The sequence below is a fragment of the Nelumbo lutea genome, chromosome 6, assembly GCF_056320005.1.
Source record: "Nelumbo lutea isolate HS-2025 chromosome 6, American lotus-T2T, whole genome shotgun sequence".
NCBI lineage: Eukaryota > Viridiplantae > Streptophyta > Magnoliopsida > Proteales > Nelumbonaceae > Nelumbo > Nelumbo lutea.
In genome coordinates this window covers 31,337,978-31,364,187 of record NC_142689.1, presented here as the reverse complement: position 1 = coordinate 31,364,187, position 26,210 = coordinate 31,337,978, and the positions used below count along the sequence as shown (strand labels likewise).

The 26,210-nt window shown below is 35.7% G+C and overlaps 2 protein-coding genes across 2 annotated transcripts in view; both read left to right on the top strand.

The window, feature by feature from the left end:
• The first annotated feature begins 1,758 nt into the window (after positions 1-1,758).
• On the top strand, positions 1,759-7,788 carry LOC148848346 (ATP-dependent caseinolytic (Clp) protease/crotonase family protein). Its single transcript, XM_088950670.1, has 8 exons — positions 1,759-2,949; positions 3,750-3,919; positions 4,491-4,565; positions 4,847-4,937; positions 5,043-5,094; positions 6,081-6,184; positions 6,274-6,350; positions 7,470-7,788. The coding sequence occupies exons 1-8, from the start codon at positions 2,730-2,732 to the stop codon at positions 7,644-7,646; spliced, it is 966 nt and encodes a 321-aa protein (XP_088806796.1). The 5' UTR covers positions 1,759-2,729; the 3' UTR covers positions 7,647-7,788.
• Positions 7,789-12,997: 5,209 nt separating this feature from the next.
• The window catches only part of LOC148848345 (protein VASCULAR ASSOCIATED DEATH 1, chloroplastic-like), a 48,625-nt gene continuing 35,412 nt past the window's right edge, over positions 12,998-26,210 (top strand). The window contains exons 1-4 of the mRNA XM_088951651.1: positions 12,998-13,375; positions 13,548-13,607; positions 17,103-17,153; positions 24,815-24,880. Of these exons, the coding sequence (XP_088807777.1) occupies positions 13,181-13,375; positions 13,548-13,607; positions 17,103-17,153; positions 24,815-24,880 (372 nt within the window). The 5' untranslated portion in view covers positions 12,998-13,180. The remainder of the gene's footprint in view (positions 13,376-13,547; positions 13,608-17,102; positions 17,154-24,814; positions 24,881-26,210) is intronic.

Here is a 26,210-nt window from a genome sequence, read left to right as displayed (position 1 = left end):
ACACAACTATTCAATCTCATGTCCTCATACAGCCCCAACGTGTTAAAAAGCCATCAGTTCATCTTCATGATTACATTTTTCATGGACCCACTGGCCCTTTTGCAAGTCAGACTGTGGGACAACAAAAACAAAATCCTACTTTGAAGCATCATGAGACCCAAACTGGTGTCAGGCCATGCAAGATGAAATTGCCATTTCGGAGCACAACCACACTTGGTCTATTGTTGATCTTCCACCAGGTAAAAGACCCATAGGTTCCAAATGGGTCTACGAACTCAAGTATAAGGCTGATGGCACAATTGAGTGATATAAGGCACATTTTTATGGCAAAAGGGTACACCCAAATTGAAGGGTATGATTATCATGACACCTATGCTCTCGTTGCAAAACTGGTTATGCTCCACTATATTCTTTCTTTGGCAACCGTTCAAGATTGGGAATTACATCAACTCGATGTTAACAATACTTTTCTACATGGAGATTTAGTTGAAGAAGTTTATATGGGCAATCCTCTTGGCTTTCCGAAGCAAGACAAAAATAAAGTTTGTCGACTACATAAATCCTTATATGGGTTGAAACAAGCTTCTTGTTATTGGTTTGAGAAGATCTCTTTTGCCCTCAAAAGAATTGGTTCTAGCATTCAACTGACGACTATTCTCTATTTACCTCCACCCAAGGAGAGTCTTATATTGCCATACTGGTCTATGTTGATGACCTATTGATAACTAGTAATGATCCTCCACGCATTTAGGCCCTCAAATCCTACCTTAACGAGTGTTTTTGTCTCAAGGGTCTTGGCCCCTTGCATTATTTTCTTGGCCTTGAAATAACCAGATCCTCATTTGGTATTTTTGTCTACCAACCTAAGTATGCCATGGATATTATTTCAGAGTCAGGCATGTTGTCACGCAAACATGTCTCTCATCCTATGGAGTAAAATCATCATTTCAATGATGAAACCAGCCCATTACTCATTAATCCTGGTATCCTACCACCTACAAACACCTATGGACCAACTAGTCTGTTTGACCATCACCAAGCGAGAATTGAGTTTCCCGTTCATGTTCTTACCCAACATCTCAGTGTTCCACGAGAAGAACACTTATAGGCTGCCAAGCGAGTTATTCGTTATGCTGCAGCTAAACCAAGTCAAGGTATCTTCTTTCTAACATCCAATGATTTGACTTTGCGGGTCTACCGTGACTTTGATTGGGCCTCATGTCCTACTACTCAGAAATCTATAACCAATTACATTACTATTCTTGGAGTTGCTCCTTTGTCATGGAAAACAAAAAAGCAAATCATTGTCGCATGATCTTCTTCTGAAGCTGAATACCGCGCTATGGCCATTGCATCTAGTGAGATTTTGTTGGCTTTGACGTGTTCTTCAAAACCTTGGTTTAACCATTTCTGCTCCAGTGCCACTCTATTGTGATAGTCAGGCTATTATGCACATAGCCACAAACCATGTCTTCCATGAAGGACAAAGCACATTCACATTGATTGTTGTTTTGTTGAGAGCATGTTCTATCAAAAGGCACTTCAGCTTCACCACATATCCACATCTTCTCAACCTGCCGATCTACTCACCAAAGCCTTAAGCGCTGAGCAATTCCATTTTCTGATCAGCAAGTTGGGCGTCAAAGACCCTAGGTGTTAACTAATACATGTGTTTATGACTGATGTCAGTTATAACTGGCCTTGCTGACGTGGACAACAAACTTTGTATTTATAAATAGATTTCAAGACTAATGAGAAAATACGATTCATTCTTTTTTTCCCGTCTGGCTTCATTTATCACAAAGAGAGAACATTGCTTCTTTTGACTCTTTCAGAAACATTAGTTTTTCTTTGGTTGAAAAACTGTTCCACCAAGCTTTCCACATGAAAAGCTGGAATAGTAGTGGGACTTTAGTTTGCCATAGAAGACTCCACTTTAGGGAAGGACCAGAAGGCCAGGGATGCTAACCCATGAAAAATTGATAACCAGACTTCACAATGTAAATTGCAGTCTTAGATCCCTTCCACAACAGGCGATCTAAAGGCAAAGTAGGTTAGATAATAGTCTAAGCAATATGATTAAAACTCTCATCAGTGAAGAGTTGTTGTAATTTTCGTCTATCCCAATCCCCAGAATTACTTAAGAGATCATGAACCTGCAGTGTCAACAACCTGCTTCCACCATCTAGAATCAGAGGGTTTTTTCTTCAGACTGAAGAGAGCCATAAGCCATATTCTCCAGTGAGCTATCTCGAGATTTGCTTAGAGAACAGAGCTAAATAGAATTCCTTCCATCTTCCTGAAATTTAAACCCCCCTCTTTTTCTTAGTCTACACAATTTGTCCCACGAAATTGTATGCTAGTATAGCCTGGAGGACAGTCTTAACCACTGTAGTTCTTCGAGCTTGTGAAAGAAATTTTGTTTTCCACATTCATCTTGTCCACCATGGCTAATTGATTCTTCTCTCGACATTTTCAAGATGGAGAGTAGCCCCTAGATATCTCTCTTGAAGTTTACAAGATGGAAGATGAAGTTGTTTCAGCAACAGCAACAGTTTTCTCATCTCCAGTCAATCGATAGTTAAAAAAGGTAAGGGTATATTTGTAATTATGGCTCCGGGTGCCGTTATAGTTGACGAGGGAACACCGGAGCAGTGGAACTGTACAAGCCTCGTCTCTAACGATCCACGCCTATCTCTGAGACTCTGACACAAACCCAATAATTCCATATGGGTCCTTTTCCGGTCCTTGTCCGGTCAGTCGTTCATCACGTAGGAAGGAAATCGAATCCCTTCTTGTCTCAGCTCTTTGGTCGAGGGAGTTATACTCGACGAGTGAGCCCGGTTTCGGGGAGTTCTTATCAATGGCTGAATCAGAGCTACAGAAGTCTTATTCTGCAGTCTGCTTCTGAATCTGTGAAGATAGAGAGACTCTCTGGTTCCGATTCCGGTAATCAAATTTCTGTTTCTTTTCATTTGATATCTCTTTTGTTAAATTTTCCCGATAAATATTGTAATTTTTGGTATTTGACATTAGTGGTTCATCCCAAGTGAGTTTCATAGTTTGTTAATCCAATTCCAGTAGAGCTTATGCTGAATTCTAACTAGAAAAAAAAATTTGCGTGAAAATCCGTATTTTATGCTTTCTCTATATGGAGCTCTACCCTTTTGGGGGTTCCTTGATGAAAACCAGTCCACTATGAAGGTTTGAGCTTTACGAGATACTAATTTTTTGAAAGATACCAAATATTAGTTAAAATGCAAATCGTGTGAAAAAAATCCATTTAAGATAGCTGTATTGCCTTTACTACCATCAAGTTGAAGGTGTTTCTCCTTGGAAAACCCTCTTATATATATATATATATATATATATATATATATATATATATATATATATATATATTGTAGTTTTTTAGAGTTGATAATGTTGAGAAACATCAGTCTCGTGCAGTGATCCTCAAAAATGGGAAATGAATGGTTTATACTACTAACTAATTGTGAATTCTAGAAGTATTTTTCCCCTTCTTTAAGGGAAAGAAAAGAACCACTTCTATGCATACTGTTAATTATAACTCTGACTATTAACTTCCTAATTGTGTCATATAGTATGCACATTTTATAAATTTATATATCTGTAACATCTCGGTAAGTTACTGTCTCTTTTGTCACAAAGAGTTTGCTCATCTTGAAATTTAGCACTTCTCTTTTTATCATTTTCTCAAATTGAAGTGTATTTCATTTTCCTTACAGGAATTATTGAGGTGAACTTGGATAGACCAGAGGCTAAAAATGCCATTGGAAAGGATTTACTGAAAGGCTTACAGCATACTTTCGAATCTATTAACAGGGATTCCTCTATTAATGTTGTGATGATTTGCAGTTCTGTTCCTAAAGTTTTCTGTGCAGGTGCTGATCTGAAGGTAGAGTGTGCCATCATTGTTCAGGTTCATTTATAATGTTGGTTAAACTTGCTGTAAAGTTCTAGACCAGAATTGATGTTTTAATGGGGAAAGTTCTAGACCAATGTCCAAAAGCCCTAGCAGACTGGGTGGAATAGATCTTGGCCTTTGAATGATGTCAAACAGAGATTTATATCAAACTGAATTTGCATTACACCAGAAAAACTTATTGGTTGAATTGCTGAAGGGAATGATAAATGGCCTTTGATTTTTTCCCCTTTGATTTTAACTCTATAGTTAACTCTCATTATGTTGATAAATGGTTCAATTGATTGACACCATTTGCCAACATGTCAAAAAGTGATATACACAGCTAATATAAAAACAAAAATTGTAGTGGTCTGTGGTCATGTTACATGGAGGTTTCAACTCTCAACTCCCAAGTAAATACACTACCTACTTACCAAGTGCAAGTTTGTCAAAAGGCACTCTCTTCTTATTATTCAATCTTCTTTATTTATGCCTCCCTGTATGCATATCCATGCGATGACTACAAAATACTGTTAACCATTTCCATGTGATAAATTGGCAGGAACGCAGGACGATGAATCCATCAGAGGTCCAATTTTTTGTTAATTCTTTGCGTTCAACATTCTCATATTTAGAGGTTAATGCTCAGAATCATGAAGTTCTATGTTTAAGCACTGTATTTTCTTCCAGGGAAATCAAAGCATGAAGTGTTTAAAAGACATTATCATCAGTTACAGAATGCTTCTTTTGACAGCTTGTGACAAGAACAAGAATTGATTTTGATCTTTCTTCCAAGTCATTCTTCCCCCCTTCTCTTTTTAGTTATCACCTTTAGATGGTGGTCTCGTTGCATGCATCCATTTCTTAATTTTTTCTTGTGTTTGACTAGTCTGCTGAACATGGCTTGATTTTGTTCAGGCACTTCACGTTCCTACAATTGCTGTCATCGAAGGGGCAGCATTGGGTGGTGGACTGGAAATGGCTCTTTCCTGTGATCTTCGGATTTGTGGTACCCTTCAATTGCACAGAATTTCCTATTGAACTCCCTTAGACTTCTTAGTCATGGATGTTATATAATTTCTGTAACTGATTTCTAAGACATTGAATAATTTAGGAGAAGATGCGGTATTTGGCTTGCCAGAGACAGGACTTGCCATCATTCCTGGGTATGTACTGAAATTCTATTTATATTTATAGAATGAGTGAACATTTATCCACAATTTGTTTGACTTATATATGACTAGTGTAAGGATATGTGCAAGTAAAGGGTAAAGATATAAGTAAACATTATATAATCAAATTTAACTTTTATGACCTGCACCAAAACCTAGGCAAGTATCTATTTTATATAGTACAAGTGTAAGAGCACATGCACGTGTGCAAGTGAAGGGTAAAGATGTAAATTAACACCATATAATCAAATTTAACTTTTATGGCCTGCACCAAAACCAACGCAAGTGTCCACTTTATATAGTATAAAGATAATATCAAGGTTTTAAAATTTGTCTACATCTTGAAATTTTGAGATTTTCTTTTGGTATCAACTGTGAGTGGAATGAAATATAGGTAGAATTTGGCATTATACAGTTTGAATGAAACAGAAAATAACTAAATAGATTTAGATAAGGAAAAGGAGAAAAGATAGGAAAACATATGCATGAGAGAAGAAATAGGAATAAAATGAGAAAAAATGGGGAAAATATCATATATTTGTGAATCAATATTATTTTTTCTCGTGTTTCATACAGAAGATTGAAATTCTGACAACATTTTGGAAAAAAAAATTATTTAGGAGGATGTCAAAACCCATCTAAAAATGATTTAGTACCTTGCACATTATTGCTTGATGTGTCTCTGCAACCAATTTGCTTTGTTAATGTTTGTTAATGTAATAATACTTGGACATAATGTAGTGCCCTGTTAGTAAAATGTGATTTTATAGATCAAGCTGCACCTACTTTTATTTGGAGTTCTCCTTTCACAATTCAACTGTAATTATAATATGCATGAATTCTTGGCTCCGATGTTTTCTACAATTTCTGAAGTGCAAGTGTTTTTAACCTACAAGGTCCAGTTCCATATCCTCGTAATTGAAAATCATTATATTAAATTGATCTTTTAGTTTCTTTAATGGAGTTCTAGTAATTTGCAGTGCTGGTGGAACCCAACGGCTTCCTAGACTTGTGGGAAAATCAGTTGCAAAAGAACTTATATTTACTTGTCGAAAAATTGGTGGAAAAGATGCAATGTTAATGGGTATAATTTTTTTGCATCCTGCACTGTCTAAAATTCTGGTATTCCATAATTAGCTATTCTGTCAACCATGAAGATGCACTGTGACACAGGTCTGGTTAATTACTGTGTTCCTGCTGGTGAGGCTCACCTAAAGGCTCTTGAAATTGCTCGACATATAAATCAGAAGGTATGATTTGTATCTCTTTGGATGTTTTTACCTATGTGTTTGTGTGTATCTTTCGTGGTTGTTCCACACTGGATTACTTTTCACTTTTGGTTGGTAATATATGTTTGAAGTTGAGCATACATTAAGTGTGGGGTTTTTTTTTATTTTCTTGTGTGTGTGTGTGTCTGGGGTAGCATACACTAAGTGAGGCTTTTTCAGTAGTTCTATGGACCAGCCATATAATGAATATATGTAAAATTTTGTTACTTTCATTGTATTTTTAAATAATCTAGGTATAGGTAAACTGATGGTGGAACAAATTGTTGCATTTATCTTTATTAGAAGAGGCATATAGCTTAGCACAAATTGATGTTTTGTTGGCCTTGTATTTGATGTACTTCAATTAGAGCAATTCATTCAGTGAAGCACCTCAAAGATAACCTACTAATTAAACCTATGGACCGGATGGCCAGGATTTGTAGACAAGTCTGGTTCATCTATGAGATCCCATAATCAAATGGTAGTACTTTTCTACTATTAATCAAACAATGGTTTTTGTTCATTGTTCAGGCACACACCATTCCTGTTACTTGTTTTTCTACAATACGAGGTTAGAGCTTCTTTCTTCTTTCCTTTCTTTTCTCTCCCCCCCCTTGCTGGATGGATGGGAGGGGCACTGAAAACTTCATCTTATGCTCATATCAGGACTTTCTAGCACCTTGTCATCAAGTTGGAGCATCCAACTGTTAGACCAGCATGTGGATTGGTGACAAACCAACTTCACATGGATCTAAGGATCCTTTTTCAATGTTGAAATATTTCAATTGCATTGTAAACTAGAGCTTTTTTCCAAAAATCATGGTTGTCTAAAAGATCTCAGTTAATGCTTGAATTTACATAACTCTGATCTTTCTAAATTTAGGACCTCGAAGGCACTTGATTCAAGTTTTCCATAGGCTGCTTGTTCTTTCATCCCCATCTCACCAATACTTCATCTGCAATTAAATATTACTCTTGCTATCCATTGGAAAAAAAAAGTTAAAAATCTTCCGTAATGCTTGTGTTCTATGTGCAAGGCTAAAAAGTGTGCCTTTGTGTCAAGACTGACAAATAATAAGAGTTTGAATTTATCTTTCACAGGGTCCATTGGCAATTAGGATGGCAAAGCGTGCTATTGATAGGGGTATTGAAATAGAGTTGCCATCAGGTTTGGAGTTAGAAGAAGGGTGCTATGAGCAGCTATTGAACACAAAAGATCGCTTGGAAGGTTTAGCAGCATTTGCTGAGAAAAGGAAACCAATATATAATGGCCAATAAGAATCAAGTATTCCTTTTTTTGTCACTTTGTAGTGTTCAACTCCATGTCTTCATTATTATGAAAATAAAATCAGAAAATGTTCTGAAAAATTGATTGTATTTTTACAAGTGTGTGCTATAGAGGAATTTTTTCAGTTCTAAATTGCATATCAGGTAGCACCACCGTAACTGGGTGCAATTTCCCATTGCATTGGGTTGAATTTGATGAGTTGGAGTGTCGAAAGCAGGCCTCCCTTGTACAGTTGGAACTGCTTCGGGCTTAGGACTACAGTGTGGGACTGCAGTGCCATTTTCAGAGCAACTATCTGAAAGGATAATCCATGGTTCAATACAGTTTCTTGTACCTGTTTGGCTCTTATGGAATCCTCTTACAGGCACAACTTAATCTCTCAACCTTATGCTGTGTTTAGTTTTGAAGGAAAAAGTAGGGAAAGGTAGGGAAAACTTTACAAACCGTATATAGGTTTCCCTACCTTTCCCTTCCTTTCCCTACCTTTTCCTTCAAACCTAACATAGCCTTAGTGAAAACTACTTGATGGAATTTCTTGTCTTTGTGATTAGAAAGTATCAAGGCTCCACTGTTAAAATTGTAGCCTATATGAACCAAGATTATGGATTTCAATACAATATAACGGTCTATGATCCTGAGGAATATATACGATTGACCACACAAGTTCCAAATTAACAGTTTTAGCCTATGGAGTTTCCAAAAAAAAGCCTTGAAAGGTTGATCTCAGCTGTTAATTTTCACAATGTTTAAGTTCCTGTATGAAATTATGAATGTAAAACTGACTATTAAATGTTATATTTTAAGGTTTTATGTTTTTATAATATAATGAAATTAAAGTAGTTCAGAAACATGATTATTTAAAAAATCCTAACATATTCATGCATATCCAAATCATTCTATCACATCCATGCATATCCAAAGCATATCACTATATCATGATATATATCCTAAAATCACCAGTGTTATTATGAACGATACAGCTTAGGGGCATTTTTCTTTGAAAAAAACCACATATCTTATGGAAAACAATATATTAAATATCAATTGATACCACTATTCTAACAATAGAGTTTCTCCATTCATCTATATCTGTATTGTTATGAAAAGTACGAATAAGGTTTTAGATTTTTGGATTCTTTTTCACTAAAATAACCCACTTGTCAAAGTATAGCCAGTTAGCCACTCTTTATTGTAGAGAGAGAAAAATGTAATTTGAATACTATTATTCAATTTATTCAATCCCCTTTAATTAAGTCCCACATTTAAGCTGTTAATTCCTATTCTCCCTCATTGAGCCATATATCTAAGGCATTTTATTTCTCATCATAAAATTCCATTTATCATATCCATCTATAATAGTTTTAATAGTATAAAAACTTATGTTTTTTAAAATTAACCCAAAACTGAAGTTGTATTTCGATCTAGGTGGTGGTAAGAAGTTCAACCATTTTGGGTCAAATGGGCTAATCCATGATGATATGATTAATAAAAGTAAAAATAGATAAAATACAAAAATAGAAAATAAAGAAAACTGGTAGAAAATTTTGGTCAAATCTTTACCATTATATATTCATCATATTAAACAAAAATAAATGATAAATAAGAAATATATTTATTAATGGTGGAAATGGAATATAAAATTTAAAGCCATAAAAAAATGAAACCATTTTCCTATTCTCTCTCATTAAGTCCCAAATCTAAGGTATTAACTCTTATTCTCTCATTAAATCCTATATTTAAGATATATTTGTTTCTCGTCATTAAATTATAATAATTAAATCAATAACATTAATTTTAAAATAGTGGTGGATAAGCAATTCAACCATTTTGGTAAAAATGAATTAACCAATGATGCCATAATTAAATAATAAAAATTAAAAATTGATGAAATATAAAAATATAGAAAATTATAAATATTTTGGCATATCTCTAATATTATATATTCATCATACAAAATAAAAATAAATATGACTTGTAAAAAGTGTTTTTTTATTTTTTATTAATATAGAAATGAAAAAAAAAATCTAAAATCAACCTAGAAATGAAATGATATCATAATCAAATAATAAAATTTTAAAAATAGAAAATACAGAAAATCATAAATACAGAAAGATTATAAAAATTTGAGCATATTTGATGTTAAACAAAAATAAGAATTAGACATAAACAATTTTATTAATGATGAAAATGAAATACAAATTTTAAAATCAACCTAGATTTTAAATGAATTAGCCCATAATGTGAAAGTCAAAAATTGTTTTTTTTTTTTAAATAGAAAAGTATAAAGAATCACAAAAAACAAAAATCAGATACATCTATAATATAATATTATACATTAATTATATCAAAGAAAAGCTAAGTAACAAGTAAGAATTGTTTTTATTAATTATGTAACTGAAATATATATTTGAAAACAAAGTTGTTTTCCTATCTAGATGGTGGGTTAATTATCCAACTTTTCGAGTCAACTCATGATGCCATAATTAAATAAATAAATAATTTAAAAAATATATAACACAAAAGAAATCAAAAAGTAAAGAATTTTGTAGAAAGAATTTGAGAACATCTTTAATGCTATATATTCATCATACTAATTAAATAAAAATAATTATGAAAATAAAAAGTATTTTTATTAATGATGGAAATGGAATGCAAAATTCAATACCATCCTAAAATCAAAATGGTTTTTTCCATCTAGGTGTGGGTGAGAAGTTCAATCATATTAGGCCGAATGAGCTAACCTATGATGTCATAATTCAAGTAATAAAAATTTTAAAAATAAGTAGAAAAACAAAAAATTTATAAAAAATAGAAATTTTGTAGTAAATGTGAATACTTTTTTATTAATGTATTTTTGTCCTATTAAAAAGTAAGTGTGATAAACGGTACTTATTTTTTTATCAATGACAAAAATAGAATAAAAACTAAAAGTAAAAGAGAATTAATATTTAATCTATTATCTATGAGCCCATTTAAAAGGTTAAATGGTTTGGTTAGCTATATCAACATGCCAATAGTTTTTTTTTTCCAATAGGTAAGTAGTTTGGTGATAAATGGACCTAAAATTTTGGTCTTTGAATAGTTGATTTGAGCACAATATAGAAAGCACTAATAAAAAATGAATGTTCTAAATCAATTGGATATGTATTTTCCCTCCTAATTTAACAAGTCAATATGAGATTCATATAACAATCTTTATAAATTTTATAAAATAATTGAGAATGCCGTTAATATTACATATTCATCATATTAAACAAAAATATGCGTGAAAAATGAAATCTATTACTATTAATTATGAAAGTTGATAAAAAAATTAATGTATTGCTCATAGCTTATTGAACTGGTAAAATAAGCACATAGTTTAACCAATAAGGTCATCTAGTTGCTAATGAAGTTAATGGTTCTTTTTTTATTTTATTTATTTATTTTTTGCAATAGTTGCATTGAAGCATATTCATTTGTTTGGTTCAACCAATAAGGTCATCTGTTTGGTTCAACCATGAGTTAAAACCATTAACATAAAATACAAACAAGAAGTTAAGTTTTAGTTAAAAGGCAACAAATCCACTAGTCATGTTTCCATTATTTGTCTTTGTTGCCACATGATCTGTTGTAAAAACAAGTGTATGAAGCTGGTTATATGGAATGACGGAAAATATACGGGAAAGATATGGTATGGGAAGAGTTTTGATCAATCAAAACCCACTCATGAGTTTTGATAAATAACACCTAATTGGCTACCACGTTTATGATACCAGTTGATTGATAAAAAAAAAAAAATCAAATATCATCTTTCTCATATCATAGTCGAAATGATGATGTTGTAATGTGCATCATAGTCACCTATTAAATGAATTTATACTATTATTAAAAATATGAATAGGGTCCCATATATTTAAAATTTCTTTTTGACTAAAATACCCTAATTTTAAATCTAGCTAGGAAAAAAATGTAATTTGCATTATCACTTTTTAGTTTATCCCATTAGAACTATATTTTAGGTATTAGTTAGTTCTTAATCTTTCTTGTTGAAATTTATATTTAAAGTATTTTTATTTCTTACTATTAAAACTTACGTTTTTAAAATTGTATAAAAAGGAAACTGCATTTCCATCTAGGTGTTGTTGGTGGTTCAACTAATAAGGCCATTTTATTGTTGATCAAACCATTAAGAAGATTTGAAGCCAAGTATTTAGGTTGGAAAGCAATAAATCTATTTGCACACCATATGTTAGTATATTATCATCATCATCTTCATTATTATTAGGGAAAATTACAAATAACGCCATATATATATATATAGGCAAGTAGGTCAACCAAACCCAGATTTGACACAAGTTAAAAGAACCAAAACCCTAACCGTACTCTATACTAAAATCAATAAACCTGACCCTAATCGGATCCTAGGATTGGGTTCAAAGGCAGATTTACCTAACCAACCCATTGACATCATTATCATTCCTCTTTCATCTTGCACATGCAGGACTATCATTTAATAAGGAGGAATCTATTTAGGTAGTGAGAAGTTGAGAATTTAGGAATAGGGATGGCAAATTTCCCCAATTCCCGCTGAGCACCGAGTGAGATCCCCACTAATATATATGTATATATGTTAATATATACGCATATGTTTATATATGTACATATGTACACATATATCTATATATTAGTATTTTTAAAAATATTGTAAAATTTAATTATTTTATTTTTATTTTTTAATAAAATAAAAAAACAAAAACAAAATGATTGCCATTATAAAAAATCATGAAGAGTGGGGGTCCCCATGAGACGGGGATGATGATAACTTTGTCCTTGGGGACAGGGATGGGGATTTTCACGTGAGATGGAAATGAGAAGAGACTCCCTATCCCCACCCCACCAGTTACCATATTCAGGAAGAAATACAAGGGGATTAAGTAAAGTGTTCATTGGCCGCTTATCTCAACATCATCATTAAGGCTATGTTTGGTTCGAAAGAATGTATCCTCAACCGAATAAAATATAGATCCGTTTAGATTCCTTCATATGTGCATCCGATTCATGCCCCAAATAAATAGATCTTGGCCAATAGAATTTCACTTTTATTATCTAAAAAATATAAATGGATCTATGTAGACCTATCTAATTAGGATCCAAATGCACATCTCAATTCTCAACCTATTTGTCTCATGGAATATGATTCTGGGTCTGGATGAGATCCGACCAGTCTCATGTCTTTCCCGGATACCGACATACACCAAATTCGGGCTCGGATTTGGGTTTTAAGTCCCCGGGGTCCCAGGCTCCCAGGTGGCAGTCTAGCAGGTATGCGTTTAAGTTAAACAAACCAACACGAATGAATGGGACTATGGGAGTTGAAATGCCGCATTCATTCATGAAATCATGACGCCTTTCTCTCTCATCTCATTTCATCAAACCGTAAAACCGGCAATGCTTGAATTCACGTCTATTTAAAGTCAGTTCATTTCAGACTCTCTCTCTGAACTCCACGTCTGTTTGGTCACCGACGCCCTAGATCTCTGCAATGGCCGTAGCATCTCCGAGCAAAGAGAAGGCCGAACCTTCTCAGTCAATTGAGTCCATTCCTTCTTCTCCATTGGTTTCGAAATCGGGTTCAGACTCGGGTTCTGAAACCTCGTCTTTAGGTGTTGTTGATCCCTCTGATCGTAACGAGCAATCTGATTCGTCGGTTAACCACCGTAAAGATGTTGAAATCCAGGTACTATTGATACTTTTTGACTGAGGTTTCCATCCAATTTCTGCTGTTTCGGATTGATTCTGCGGTTGATTGTGTCAACGATTGTCAAATTTCGAACTATTCAATTTCTTGCTTGAAGTTATAATAGCTATTGATTTTACTGTTCATTTCCGGTCCGTGTGTTTTGTTACAGTGTGCAGCATCTTTGAGAAGTGAAGAGTATCGGCAACTGTTTCGTCTTCCACCTGACGAAGTAAGCTACATTAAGATTAATATGGCAAAAAAATATTTGATTTTTTTTAGGAACTATAGGTTCTCTTATTAATGTTATTTACCTTTTTTCAATAGTTGATCATCTTATAACCATAATGGCTGCTTGATTTTTTTTTTCTTGTCGTGTATAATTATGATATTACTGAAAGGAGTTAATATCCATTGAATTAAGATTTATCGAATAAAAATTGACGCCAAAAAAACTATATGAAATCTCATTTTGACCATTTATGCCATTACCATGTTAGAGATCTTGGAGATGGTGAATTTAGATAAATGTCCATTCACCATTGAGTCGTCAAGTCAATACCAATTAAGTTATATATATATATATATATATATATATATATATACTTTTGAGGGTTATGTCAATTGGTGTGGGGTATAATTTTGAGGGAAATGTTATGAAAAGAATAAGGGATAGAAGCAAAGGATGTTGCATTCGATAGAATGAGCCTATCAGGAATTGACATCCAAAGCCCCACAATCAACCTTAGCCAGAAAAACACACACAAAAAAAACCCAAAATTCAATCTATTTCACAAAAATAGAGAAAGCCAGTGCACAATGATTCTGTAATTCCACCCCCAAAACAAAAGATAGCCAATAAAAGCATGTACCACTTGCAGACCCCAACACAACTCTAGTTGCATCTTGTTCCTTAGACACCCCAGTGCATGAATTAATGTGTCTCTTTTATGTCCATTCCCTTCTCTTACAGTACATTCTCTTCTTTTCCTACCCTAGTTACATTATCCATCACCTTCAAAGTAACTTCAACATGTGGGGCTATGGCAGTAAGATTATATTTCCTTCCAGTAGTATAGGATTAAAAAAATGAAACTAATAACTTGGATTTATTGCCCCTGCATACCTCTGCCTTTCTGGAGTACTTCTGCAGCACTCAACCTTGATCTTCTCTTGCATGAAGAAAAGGTAATTCTGCAGGAGCACTATATCAGCCCCCTAGTGACCAAGCATCCACTCTCCACTCTCCAGCCATACTATTACCATCAATCACATGAATGCTTACATTCAGCAATGTTGAATGTTCCAAAACTCCTCACACAAGAAAATGAATCACCTTCACAGGTATTAATTTGATTGGAACCATCAAAATAGAACTTGGTAAGGTTGCTCCTGGAGCCTGACATGGCGTTTCAACAGATTGGTTCATTTTAATGCCCTCCTCTCTCTTTTCATGGTTCTTTCACTCAAGTAGATAAATGGAGTCTCAATAATCAAGATCCTACCCAGAAATAATGATTTGACAGTGAATGGGTCCACATCTGATTTGTGAAACCAAAGCAAGCACCTGAAACACTCAAAACTTTGACATGGGATCCCTGGAAAGAAAACAAGCCATTGGGACTTTTCACTCCGTTTTCTTCCCAAAACAACCATCCCTTTGCAAACCTCTTTTTCTCAGCGTCCCCCTCCTGTAAATCACCAAACTACTTACCCTTGAATTGTAAATTACAAATTGTAAGTTCCTACTTTCCTTCTGTTCCTGTTGATATCACCTTGCAGGCCTTTGGCCATTTGACATTGTCTGCCTGGTCCAGATTCTAGTTTCCCACTCGCTGCATTCTGATCACCAGAAGGTAATTACTGTGGTCACTGTTGAGTTCACCCTCTTGGAAGACGCACCCAGTGATGATGTTCCACATGTATTCACTGATTATACCTTGATTGATCATCTCAGTGGACAAGTACCTGACTTGATTAATGCACTAGGTTATGTTGAGTTTCTATTCCTATGGAAGTCTTAAAAATCCATTCCTTCTGTTTCCAGTTTCAAGAATTTAGGATATCCTTTCAGGTTGACTCCAACATCTTTTTGTTTTTTTGGCTTTTTTACCTACTTCCAACTTAGGGATATGCAATTTAGCCTCTGTGAAACAGTGAAACCTCTACATGCATCATTTTAACTGCAAATGTTGCAATATCAACACATGTTGCAGCAGCAACCAGAAAACCATAACCTATTGTTTACATGCCCTGGAGTCTGCAGTCACTAGTCAGAGCAAAGCATCAGGCACCAGAGTCCCAGACACTGATTCTGAATTCAAGCCTATTGAAACCTCTTCATTCTTTTCTCACATGTGGTAAGCATCAATTTCCCTTATCAAATAAATATAGAAGAAAATTCCATCTTTTTTACACTATGGTTACCTTAGATGGTGTTCTGACAGAAAAAAATAATAAAATGAAACCAATTTTTGATTATCTACTGATTTTGTTCTGACAACCAATCAAATACCACTTGAGTTCTTATTATCCTAACTCTATATTTAAAATCAATATGTGGCACATGCCAAACAGTCCTTTATTCATGAGAAGTGATGCATACATATTATCATCATCATCCAAGCCTTATCCCAATTATATGGGGTTGGCGACATGAATCCTGTTTCACCATTCCATTCTGCTTAATTAAATTATGGGTGCAAATGATGGATAAACATATACTATTAAATTCTGTTTGTAGTTACAGTGAGGAGATATACTTTTTTTGATCAGCAACACAGAAAAGGATTCATTAAAATTAGATAAAATAGGTACAACAAGAAGTTGTGGAAAGATTCAACAGACTCAAGAGGACATTTTTAACCCAGAAAATTACAAGTGAGCCCAATACATAGACTGTCTCTGAACCCCTTGCTTAGCTAGCCCATCTGCCAAATGGTTTGCAGATCTTCTCACCCAGTTGACTTGAATCATCATTTCTTTATATAGCCATTTGAGCCTTCTATAACCATTCCTTAAATTCCAAATTATTCCTTCTCCCCTTTTCAGCCAACTTACAATTGTTCTTGAGTCCCCTTCAATAATCAGCCTTTCAATGCCCAACTCTTTTGCTTTCTCCACCCCATAAACTGCTGCCAAAAATTCTGATCTGAGTACATCACCTTGCCCAATTGGACCTGAGTACAATGAGAGTATAACTCCTTTCTCATCCCTAATTACACCACTAATGACTGAGCCAGTTAGACCCAGATTACCCACACAACTACCATCAAAATTTAGTTTCTTCCATCTGCAACTTGGTGGTGTCCATTGCACACAAACATTTTTTCTTCTAGAGGAAGAGTTGGCTATTGCACAGTGAGGAAATATACTTGTGTCTTTGCCAATATTGATTTCTTGTTGTTTATTATTAACTTCTGATATTATATTGAAAAAACATCAGTGATATTAACAACTGATTTTTTACTTCCATTTGCAAGGTTATGGGAGCTGTATTTTTATGCCTTTGCTAATACTGATTTCTTGTTGTTTGTTATCAGCACATTCTATTATATTTGGGAAAATCTTTAGAAACTGCCAATATTATATTTGCAAAGAGCTTTACCACTGCAAATATTGAATCTCATTATAGATAAGCACTGTAGAATTCTATAGTGCACGATTTTCGTATTATTCTAAAATGGACTCCATCTACTGTTTTTGCTTTTTTTGTCTTCTTATAAAGGTCCTTGTTCAAGACTTCAATTGTGCCCTCCAAGAGAATATCCTTCTTCAGGTAACTCTTGATTCTTGTGGAAGTGTAAGCATCCTTTTTTTGATAATAGCTCTGTCAAGAAATTTGCATCAAAATAGGTCATGTGTGGTTCAATTCTCATTCTTTCTCATTTTACCCAAGATGAAATTCTAAAATGGACAAGAATGGGTAAAAACAGGAAGAATGAGAAAATATTGCTATGAACCAAGTAGAAAGGTTTGGACAACCTGTTTTGATATAAAAACTGTAAAAGAAAAAAGAAAAGAAAGAGGAGAAAATGTTTCAGCTAAGGAAGAGAGAGATGAGAGATAGAAGAGAATGGGAGAAGCTTACGATTAGGTCTGGCCACCCCTTTCATTAGATTATATACTCATAAATAAAAGAGTACAAAAACAAGTATGCCCTTGGTAAGTCGGCTACTTGTGAGAACTTAAAAACACTCTTAACTTAAAACATAAACTAATGGGTCTAAGGCTCAATAACTCCCTAACTATGCTATGTAAATAAAATACATGTTATATCAATCCAAAACTCAACACTCCCCCTCAACAAGTTGGGAATAAATGTCGCACATTCCCAACTTGCGTAGATCATGTTCCAACTTGTTTCTTGCAACTCCTTTTGTAAGAACATCAGCAAGCTGCAAGTAGGGGTGAGCAAAAAATGCCAAAAAATTGAACCAATTGGAAAAGTCGACCAAAACCGAATCGAAAAATTGGTTAACCGAACCGGTCGGTTCGGTGTTTTTAAAAAACCGAAGGGTACCAGTTCAGTTTCGGTTAACCAATATAAAAAGACGACGGTTAACCAAACTGACCGATATACATATATTTCTATATATTTTATATATATTTATGTATATTATATATTATATATATTATATATGTTTTATATATACTATATATATAAATATATATTTATAATATATTATATTATTTAAAATATAATATTATATATATTTTTAAAATTTTATTATATATTTAATTATATTTTTATAATAAATATTGTAAAAATTTAAAAATTGAAAAATTGACAAATCGAACCGACGGTTAACCGAATTGGTCAACTGGTTAACTGACCGGCTTTGGTTCGGTTTCAGTTACCAGTTTTCCAAAAACCAGTAGTACTAGTTCGGTTTAAAAAAACACCCCATGGTTCGGTTAACCGAATTGTGAGCACCCCTAGCTGCAAGTTAGATGCAACATATGGCAAGAAAACTTCTCCGGATGTCACCCTTTCCCTTATAAAGTGTCTATCCACTTCTATATGCTTCGTCTTATCATGCTGAATTGGGTTGTGGGCAATGTTAATTGCTGCTTGATTGTCACAATATAGCATCATAGGTTCTTTGGCCTCAATTCCAATCTCCCTTAACAGGGAACAGATTGAGAGGAGTTATGAAACACCATGTGCCATGGCTATATATTCAACTTTTGCACTTGACCTTGCCACAACTGTCTGTTTACTCTTCTGTGAACTAAATTACCTCCAACAAGAGTAAAAATTCCTGATGTAGATCTCCTGTCATCTAGGCACCTTGCCTAATTAGCATCTGTGTGAGCCTCTAATTTCAACTGTCAATGGTTAGCAAATAATATTCCTCTACCTGGGTGTCCCTTCAAAAAGGAAAGTATCCTATCAATAGCCTCCTAATGCTAAACTCGTAGGGCATGCATGTATTGACTCACCACTCACTGCATAAGAGATGTCTGGTTGCGTCATACATAAGTATAGTAACCACCCCACTAACCTCTGAAGCATTTATCCTGTGGTTCTGATCAATAGGTGTATCGGTTACCTTTGCCCCAAGCTTTCTTGTCTCCTGTAGTAGATCTAGAACAGAATTTCTCTGTGAGATGAAGATCCCATGCTTGGACCTTGCCACTTCAATGCCCATAGAGTACTTCAGCTCCCTAAGATCCTTAGTCTCAAACTCTTTATGCAGATTCTTCTTCAAGGTATCAATCTCACTCAAATCATTTCCTGTAACTACAATGTCATCTACATCTACATACACTATCACAATTGACACAAGTGAACCCCTCCTCTTTACAAAAAGAGTATGATTAGATTGAGTTTGAGTATAGCCAAAAACAACCAATGCACTTGGTGATTGTTTTAATCCATATAGGGACTTCTTCAACCTACATACCTTTCATTTTTCCACATTATTGTAGAAGCCAGTTAGAAGGTCCATATACACCTCCTCCTACAAGTCCCCATTGAGAAAGGCATTCTTCACATCAAGTTGGAAGAGTGGCCAAGAGTATGTAGCTACTAGTGATAGAAGAATTCGAACTGAACTCATCTTTGCCACTGGTAAAAAGTTTCCAAGTAGTCTATGCCATAAGTCTAAGTATTCCTTTTGCAACTAGCTTCGCCTTGTAGCTTTCTATACTCCCATCAGCCTTGTACTTCATTGTATAAACCCATCTGCATCCAACAATCTCCTTGCCATCAGGCAAATCCATAATCTCCCATGTTTGGAGAGAGCCTCACTAACACTCTTGGGTATAGACATAGAGTCAAGGGAGGAAAGGAAGGCCCGATAGGAAGGGGATAATCCACTGTAGGAAAGATAGTGTGAGATGCAATGAGTAGTACACTTCCTCTTCCCTTTTCTGAGGGCAATAGGTAGATCAAGGTCATCTGCAATGGCGCTAGGAGCAAGGGTAGTAGTATTAATAGGAACTAAACCATCAGAGGAAACAAGAGGCATACTTGGGTCTGTGTTAGTCGAACCTAGAACCTCGAATGAGCCGATAGGGAGTGGCGTGGGTTCCTCTACTGTCGAATCAACCTCCCTGTGTTGTCGTAGGCGCTACACTGAGAGACAAGACACAATGGAGGTGGAAAAGTGGGTGAGATAAGTAGTTCAAACACTGGAGTAGACAAAGGTGTTGGAACATGAAGTTGTATAGATTGTTCACTTCCTTCTCCAAAACACTTCCCTTGAAAAGAATCCCTAAAAAAAATGGTGTGGACTTAAAAAATGTGACATCCATAGTAACATACCGACTCCCGGAGACTGGATCATAACAACAATACCCCTTCTAATTTCCTGCATTGCCCAAGGAAGACACACTTCTTTGCCTTAGGATCCAACTTTGAGCAGTGAGGACTAAGAACATGGATAGAGCACACACATCCAAACATCCTTAGGAATATGGAATGTCTCCCCCTTAGGAAAAAGAAGGCTGAATGGAGTGCTATATCCAAGAACACGAGAAGGCACTCGATTAATCAAGAACACTTCTGTAAGAACTGCATCACTCCAAAAATGAACTGGAATTGTAGAGCTCAACATCATGCTTCTTGCTACTTCCACAATGTGTCTGTTCTTCCTTTCTGCTACACCATTCTGTTGTGGAGTGTATGTACAACTACTCTGATGGATAACTCCATGCTCCAAAAGGTATGATGGCAAGTTTTTTTCAAAGTATTCCTTGGCATTGTCTGATCTAAACACTTTCTCTTGTACCCCAAACTGTGTCAGCACCATTTGATGGAATTGTTGAACCAAAGATGGTAGGTTCCTCATCACAGGATCTCATCAAATATATCTAAGAGTAATGAGAATAATCATCAACAAACAGAAGAAAACACCGATAGCCACCCATAGAGGAAACATGGTATGGCCCCTCACACATATCAGTATGACCAATATCAAAAACAGAAGAACATCTTTTATTACTTGCTTTAAAGGAATGTTTACAATGCTTTCCAAGTTGATAGCCCTCACACTCCAAACTGGACAAACTGACAGACAAACAATTTGGGAAACAAACACGCTAGGAAGCAAAAGACAAATGTCCTAATTGATTATGCCAAAGCATAACCTGACTCACTGACTCTAACTCAATACTCCTGCTGACATGACTCTAATGACTAGGAAGTGCATCAAGAAGATATATTCCATTCACCTCACAACCACTCCCAATTGTCCTCTTTGATTCTACATCTTGCAAAACACAATAACCAGGAGAAAAAAGCACAGAATAGTTCAAATTCTTTGTCAAGCTAATAACAGATAAAAGATTAGTGCTCAGTCTAGGAACATGAAGGACAGAAGGTAGGGTAGTGGTATCAGTTATCCTGACAGACCCTTTCCTAGCAACGGTAACATGTGATCCATCAACTGTGGAAATTCTATCTCTACCAGAGCAGAGGTGGTATGAAGTGAAAATGGTGGAAATGTTGTTCATATGTTTTGAGGCTCCTGAGTCTATAATCTAGGGAGGTCCCCCCTTACTTGTAGTGGATGCATAATTTGCAGTGGCATGTGAACTACCTGTGTGTGCAAACGAGGTAGAATGACTACCTCCTGATCCACTTTCACCTTTTGTCCACTTGATACTGACTTGGAACTGGTTGATTCTTCAAATTTAGGAATTGCCCATATCTCTCCAACTCGGCCCTCATTGCAGTTGCTGCAACAGATTCTAGAGAGGCTGTAGTAGGTGGCCCTGATAAATCACCAATCACTGCCATATTCACATTTCCTTTCTTATTTTTGAGCCAACTCGGTACAAGGTGTAGGTAAAGCTTCCAACAGGTATCTCTGGTATGTTTGGGTTTCTTATAGTAGTCAGATTAAATCCCTTTTGTCCTCCCTCAGTTCATTTCCGCCCTTATCCCCACTCGGCTTAGGCTTCACTGTGCTAACCATAGTTGATTGCTCAAGGTCTGGGTTCCTCATCATCACATTTCTCCTACTCTCCTCTCTAGACACAAAGGCATATGCTTGAGAGAGAGTTACACTATCTCGGGAATGAATATGTTGGCATGCAATATCATACTCAGGGTTAAGTCCAGCTAAAAAACTCAAAAACCTTATTCTTTTCTACTAGCTTTTGATAAGTTGTTACATCTTTGCTACTTTCCCAAACCACAGCCTCCAAATGATCTATCCCCTGCCATAAGGTTTTTAGGGTTGAAAAATAAATAGCAAAAGACTTATCTCCCTAGTTAGTAGTAATCACTTGGTTTCTCTGATAGGCTCTAGCAACATTTTCATTCTATGAATAGGTTTTTGCTACTCCATCCCAAATCTCCTTAGCTGTGTTAGCCCATAAAAATTTCTTACTTATATGGGGCATGGTCACATGGAATTACATAGCCAAGTCATCACCATGTAGTTTTCTTGTACCCATCGGGAATGGTTAGTTTCAGGTTTCTTTTCCTCACTGGTGACATACCCCAATTTCCCACAAGCAAGAATGGCTATCTTTGCAGATTGTGACTATTCTAAGTAGTTTGTACCATCAAACTTGACTGTAGTGATGGTTCCGGCTCCGAAGAGGTCTCCAACACCTCCCCCGGATCCCATTTCTTCTGAAAATTTGTTTTCAACTACACAACCCTCCATAACTCTCAGAATAGGTTAGGAAATCAATTTGAGATGGAAAAGAAGGTATTTATCTCCTTTAGAAACCTCAAACATCCTCTTGGAACCCTAGAAGCCTCTCTCTCCAAAGATTCCTTTTTCCGTGGGAGCGAGAGAAGAGAGAGAAGAGGCTGTTGCAACCTCTAGAGACCTCCAAAAAGGCTATGACTTGAACCTCCCCCTTCAAGAAACCTCAAGGAACCCTAGAAAACTAGAGTGCCACCTAGGTCAAAATTGAAGAGTCCTACTAAAATAGGACTCTTCCCCTTTCTCCAGTTCTTCCTGATTTTGGTGTAAAACCCTAAACCAGCGACAAGGGATTGCAATTCCTCCAGAAAATCCAAAAACTGGGCTTACTTAAAGTCTTCGATCATTCCTTTATCTTATCATGCAGTCAGTCGATCTAGGGCTGCATGATGGAGCAACTCAAGAAATGTTTAAACTTGCTCTGATACCATGTAGAAAGGTTTGGACAACCTGTTTTGATATAAAAACTGTAAAAGAAAGAAGAAAAGATAGAGGAGAAAAGGTTTCAACTAAGAAAGAGAGAGATGAGAGATAGTAGAGAATGGAAGAAGCTCAGAATTAGGTTTGCCCGCCCCTTTCATTAGATTTACTCATAAATAAAAGAGAGTACAAAGACAAGTATGCCCTTAGTAAGTCAGCTACTTGTGAGAACTTAAAAACACTCTTAACTTAAAACATAAATTAATGGGCCTAAGTCCCAAGAACTCCCTAACTATGCTATGCAAATAAAGAACATGTTATATCAGCCCAAAACCTAACAAACCAAACACTTTTTTTTTCCTAAAAATGAATTCTTTTTAGACTAACAAGTGTCCTATGTTGCTCATTTTCATTCTTCAAAAAAAAAAAAAAAACTGCTGGTATTCATAAACCGCCAGCTAGGGGTGCAAGTTGGGCGGGTTGGGCCGGGTTTATGGTCAACTTGGGACCAACCCTAAAATTTGGGCTTAAGGCCCGGGCCCAAGGTCAAGCCCGATTTTCCCAACCTGAGCCCAATCCGCACTGTAATTTGATGAACTCGGGTTGGGCTCGGGCTCGGGCCCAGGCCGGGCTTGGGTTGGTCAATAAACCCACTTTAAAATATACATATATATTTATGCAAACATGTATACATATATTTATGCATATATGTATGCAAAATATGTATGTAAATAGGTAAATAAGTATACAAATATATATATATATATATATATATATATATATATATATATATATATATATACACACACACACACACACAAATATGTATGTATATATATGTAAATATGTATGCAAAATTAACATATATATACATATGTGTATAGTTGGGCCCGGTTTGGGCTACCTAAGGACTAGGCCTAGGCCTGACCTGAAAAATAGAAAAGCCCGATTTCTTGAGCCCAAGCGCAGTCTGAGGACTGAAATTCCAAGCCAGCCCGTGTAAAATTTCGGGTTGGGTTAGTTTGGGCTCGGGCTAGGCCTGCCCAAGTTGCACCCCTACTACCAGCCTAGGTCTCCAAAACTGTTGGCATGGATGTTTACTGGTGGATGGTAGGCAGTTAATGTCTGTTGAGGTGAGTTTCCACGATAGTCCGCTAGTAAACATCTATGCAGTAGTTTTGTAGGCAGAGTTTCCTCAAAGAATGAAAACGAGCAAGATGGTGCATGATTGTTTTTCATGCTGCAGGCTACCTCAAATTCTGTGCTATGGGCTGATCTTTCATTCTAAAAAGAATGTGGCATGTAGCAAGAATTTTGTAACCAAACACATGTTATTCATTCTTGCTCATTCTTGCCCAAAATGAGCAAGAATTAAAATAATGGGGCCCATAGTAGTGAACCAAACACGGCCATATTTTCTGCACTCATTTGCTTCTCCTTATTGTGAATAATCTATAGTTGTTAGGAATTCCATGGTACCATAATTTTCTTTTGTGATTTTCTTAACTTTAAGACAGTAGTTAAGTCGTATGCCTAGAGATTTATAAAATTACACTATTATAATTTGCCCAAGGTTCAAAATATCGATACATCTGATACGCCGGTAGAGGCATATCGGACAGTATCGGTAGTTTTTTTTCAGTTTTTTTTTTTCAAATCCGGTTTAGAGGGGCCGGTTTAAGGTCTGTCCACCCTCTGGACTGGTCAAAACCCCGGTACACCCTCTATAGGGCGTATCGGGAAGCTCCCGATACGATATGTCTCAGCTGATACGGGCCGATACGTATCGATACTTTGAACCTTGAATTCACCCTTCTTTTAATTTCCCTAATTTTACTTTAATTTGCAGGGTCATATGTACTTGTTTGTTCATCATATTTGCTTTTATTCTAACATTTTTGGGTTTGAGACAAAGGTATGTTGCCAATATTGCTTTCTTTATTTTGTTCATTTGAGTCCTTATAGATTTAAATCCTTTTGTGGTTAAATGATATAGCTTCCCTTTGATGCACATAAGTTAGTAGCTCATTTCTCTAATATTTTCTCTATCCCTATGGTGTATATGTTCTTGAAGGTCTTATCAACTTAATTTTCTTGAACATGCACTTCAGATTTCAATTTAACCTTTCTCTTTTGTCTTCTTCCTGGCCAACTGATCATTATAATAGGAAAACAATCTTCAAAAGAATAGGATGAACTATGGTATTACTATCTGGTTATGAGACTCAAAAGGATGATACTCCATTAGTTCATTTAACAATACTACTGATGTATGGTAATCTTTACTTGCTGATCAAAATAAAAAAAAAACTACTGACATGGTGTTGCAAAATCCTCATTGATTGGTACAATTTGGTGGAGCCCACTTCCTCCAAAGGTAGAGATATTTGCATGGCTTGTTGCTCTTGGGACTGTTCTTATAGATGATATTCTATATGCAAGGGAGTAACAGATGGCTGTTGGATGTCTTTTGTCAGTAACAGAAGTATTTCATTATCATGTAGAAATTGAAATTTATAAAGGAGGATAAGATATCCTTGAAGGGAAAAATATGTCTTCAGAAAATAAAGAAATAACAAATTAATATTATAAATCTGATTTCTGCAGAAAACATATATTATTGACAAGAGGCTACCTTGGTGGAAGAGAAATATCTGTCTATGGGATGGGATGAGGGTAGGGATGGAAAATTTCCCCATTTCCCCGATCCCTGTGGAGACCCACCCTGAACGGGGCAGGGATGGGGATGATTTTCCCTCCGGGGATGGAGATGGGGAAATTTTCATCCCCGTTGGTGGGGATGGAGCAGGGATGGGGAGAGCACTCCCTGCCCCACGGGAACCCCAATCCCTGCTAATATATATGTATATATGTATGCATATGTCTATGTATGTATGTATTTATATTAATATTTTTAAAAAGATGGTTAAATATGTTTGAATCCTTTTTAAGAGTAGACCTATTCATGGGCCAGGCTTTGGGCTTGGCTTTTGCCAAATTTTGAATGGGGCCCGACCCGAAGTCCGAGCACAACAAAGTGTAAGTCAAGCCTGAAACCCGGCCCATGAACAGGTCTATTTAAAAGGATTGTAAATTATAATTATTTTATTTTTAATTTTTAAATAAAATAAAAACAAAAACAAAATAGTTGACATTATAAAAAATCACAGGGAGTGGGGATTCCTGCGGGGATGGGGATAACCTTGTCACCATTGGCGGAGACGGGGACGGGGGTGGGGATTTTT

What these genes read in the sequence shown, in the direction of transcription:
- LOC148848346 (XM_088950670.1), top strand. Translation starts at nt 2,730, where the DNA reads ATGGGTCCTTTTCCGGTCCTTGTCCGGTCAGTCGTTCATCACGTAGGA. An exon ending in ACTCTCTGGTTCCGATTCCG is followed by an intron (nt 2,950 to 3,749) that starts GTAATCAAATTT and finishes TTTTCCTTACAG; the next exon opens with GAATTATTGAGGTGAACTTG. An exon ending in GGACTTGCCATCATTCCTGG is followed by an intron (nt 5,095 to 6,080) that starts GTATGTACTGAA and finishes AGTAATTTGCAG; the next exon opens with TGCTGGTGGAACCCAACGGC.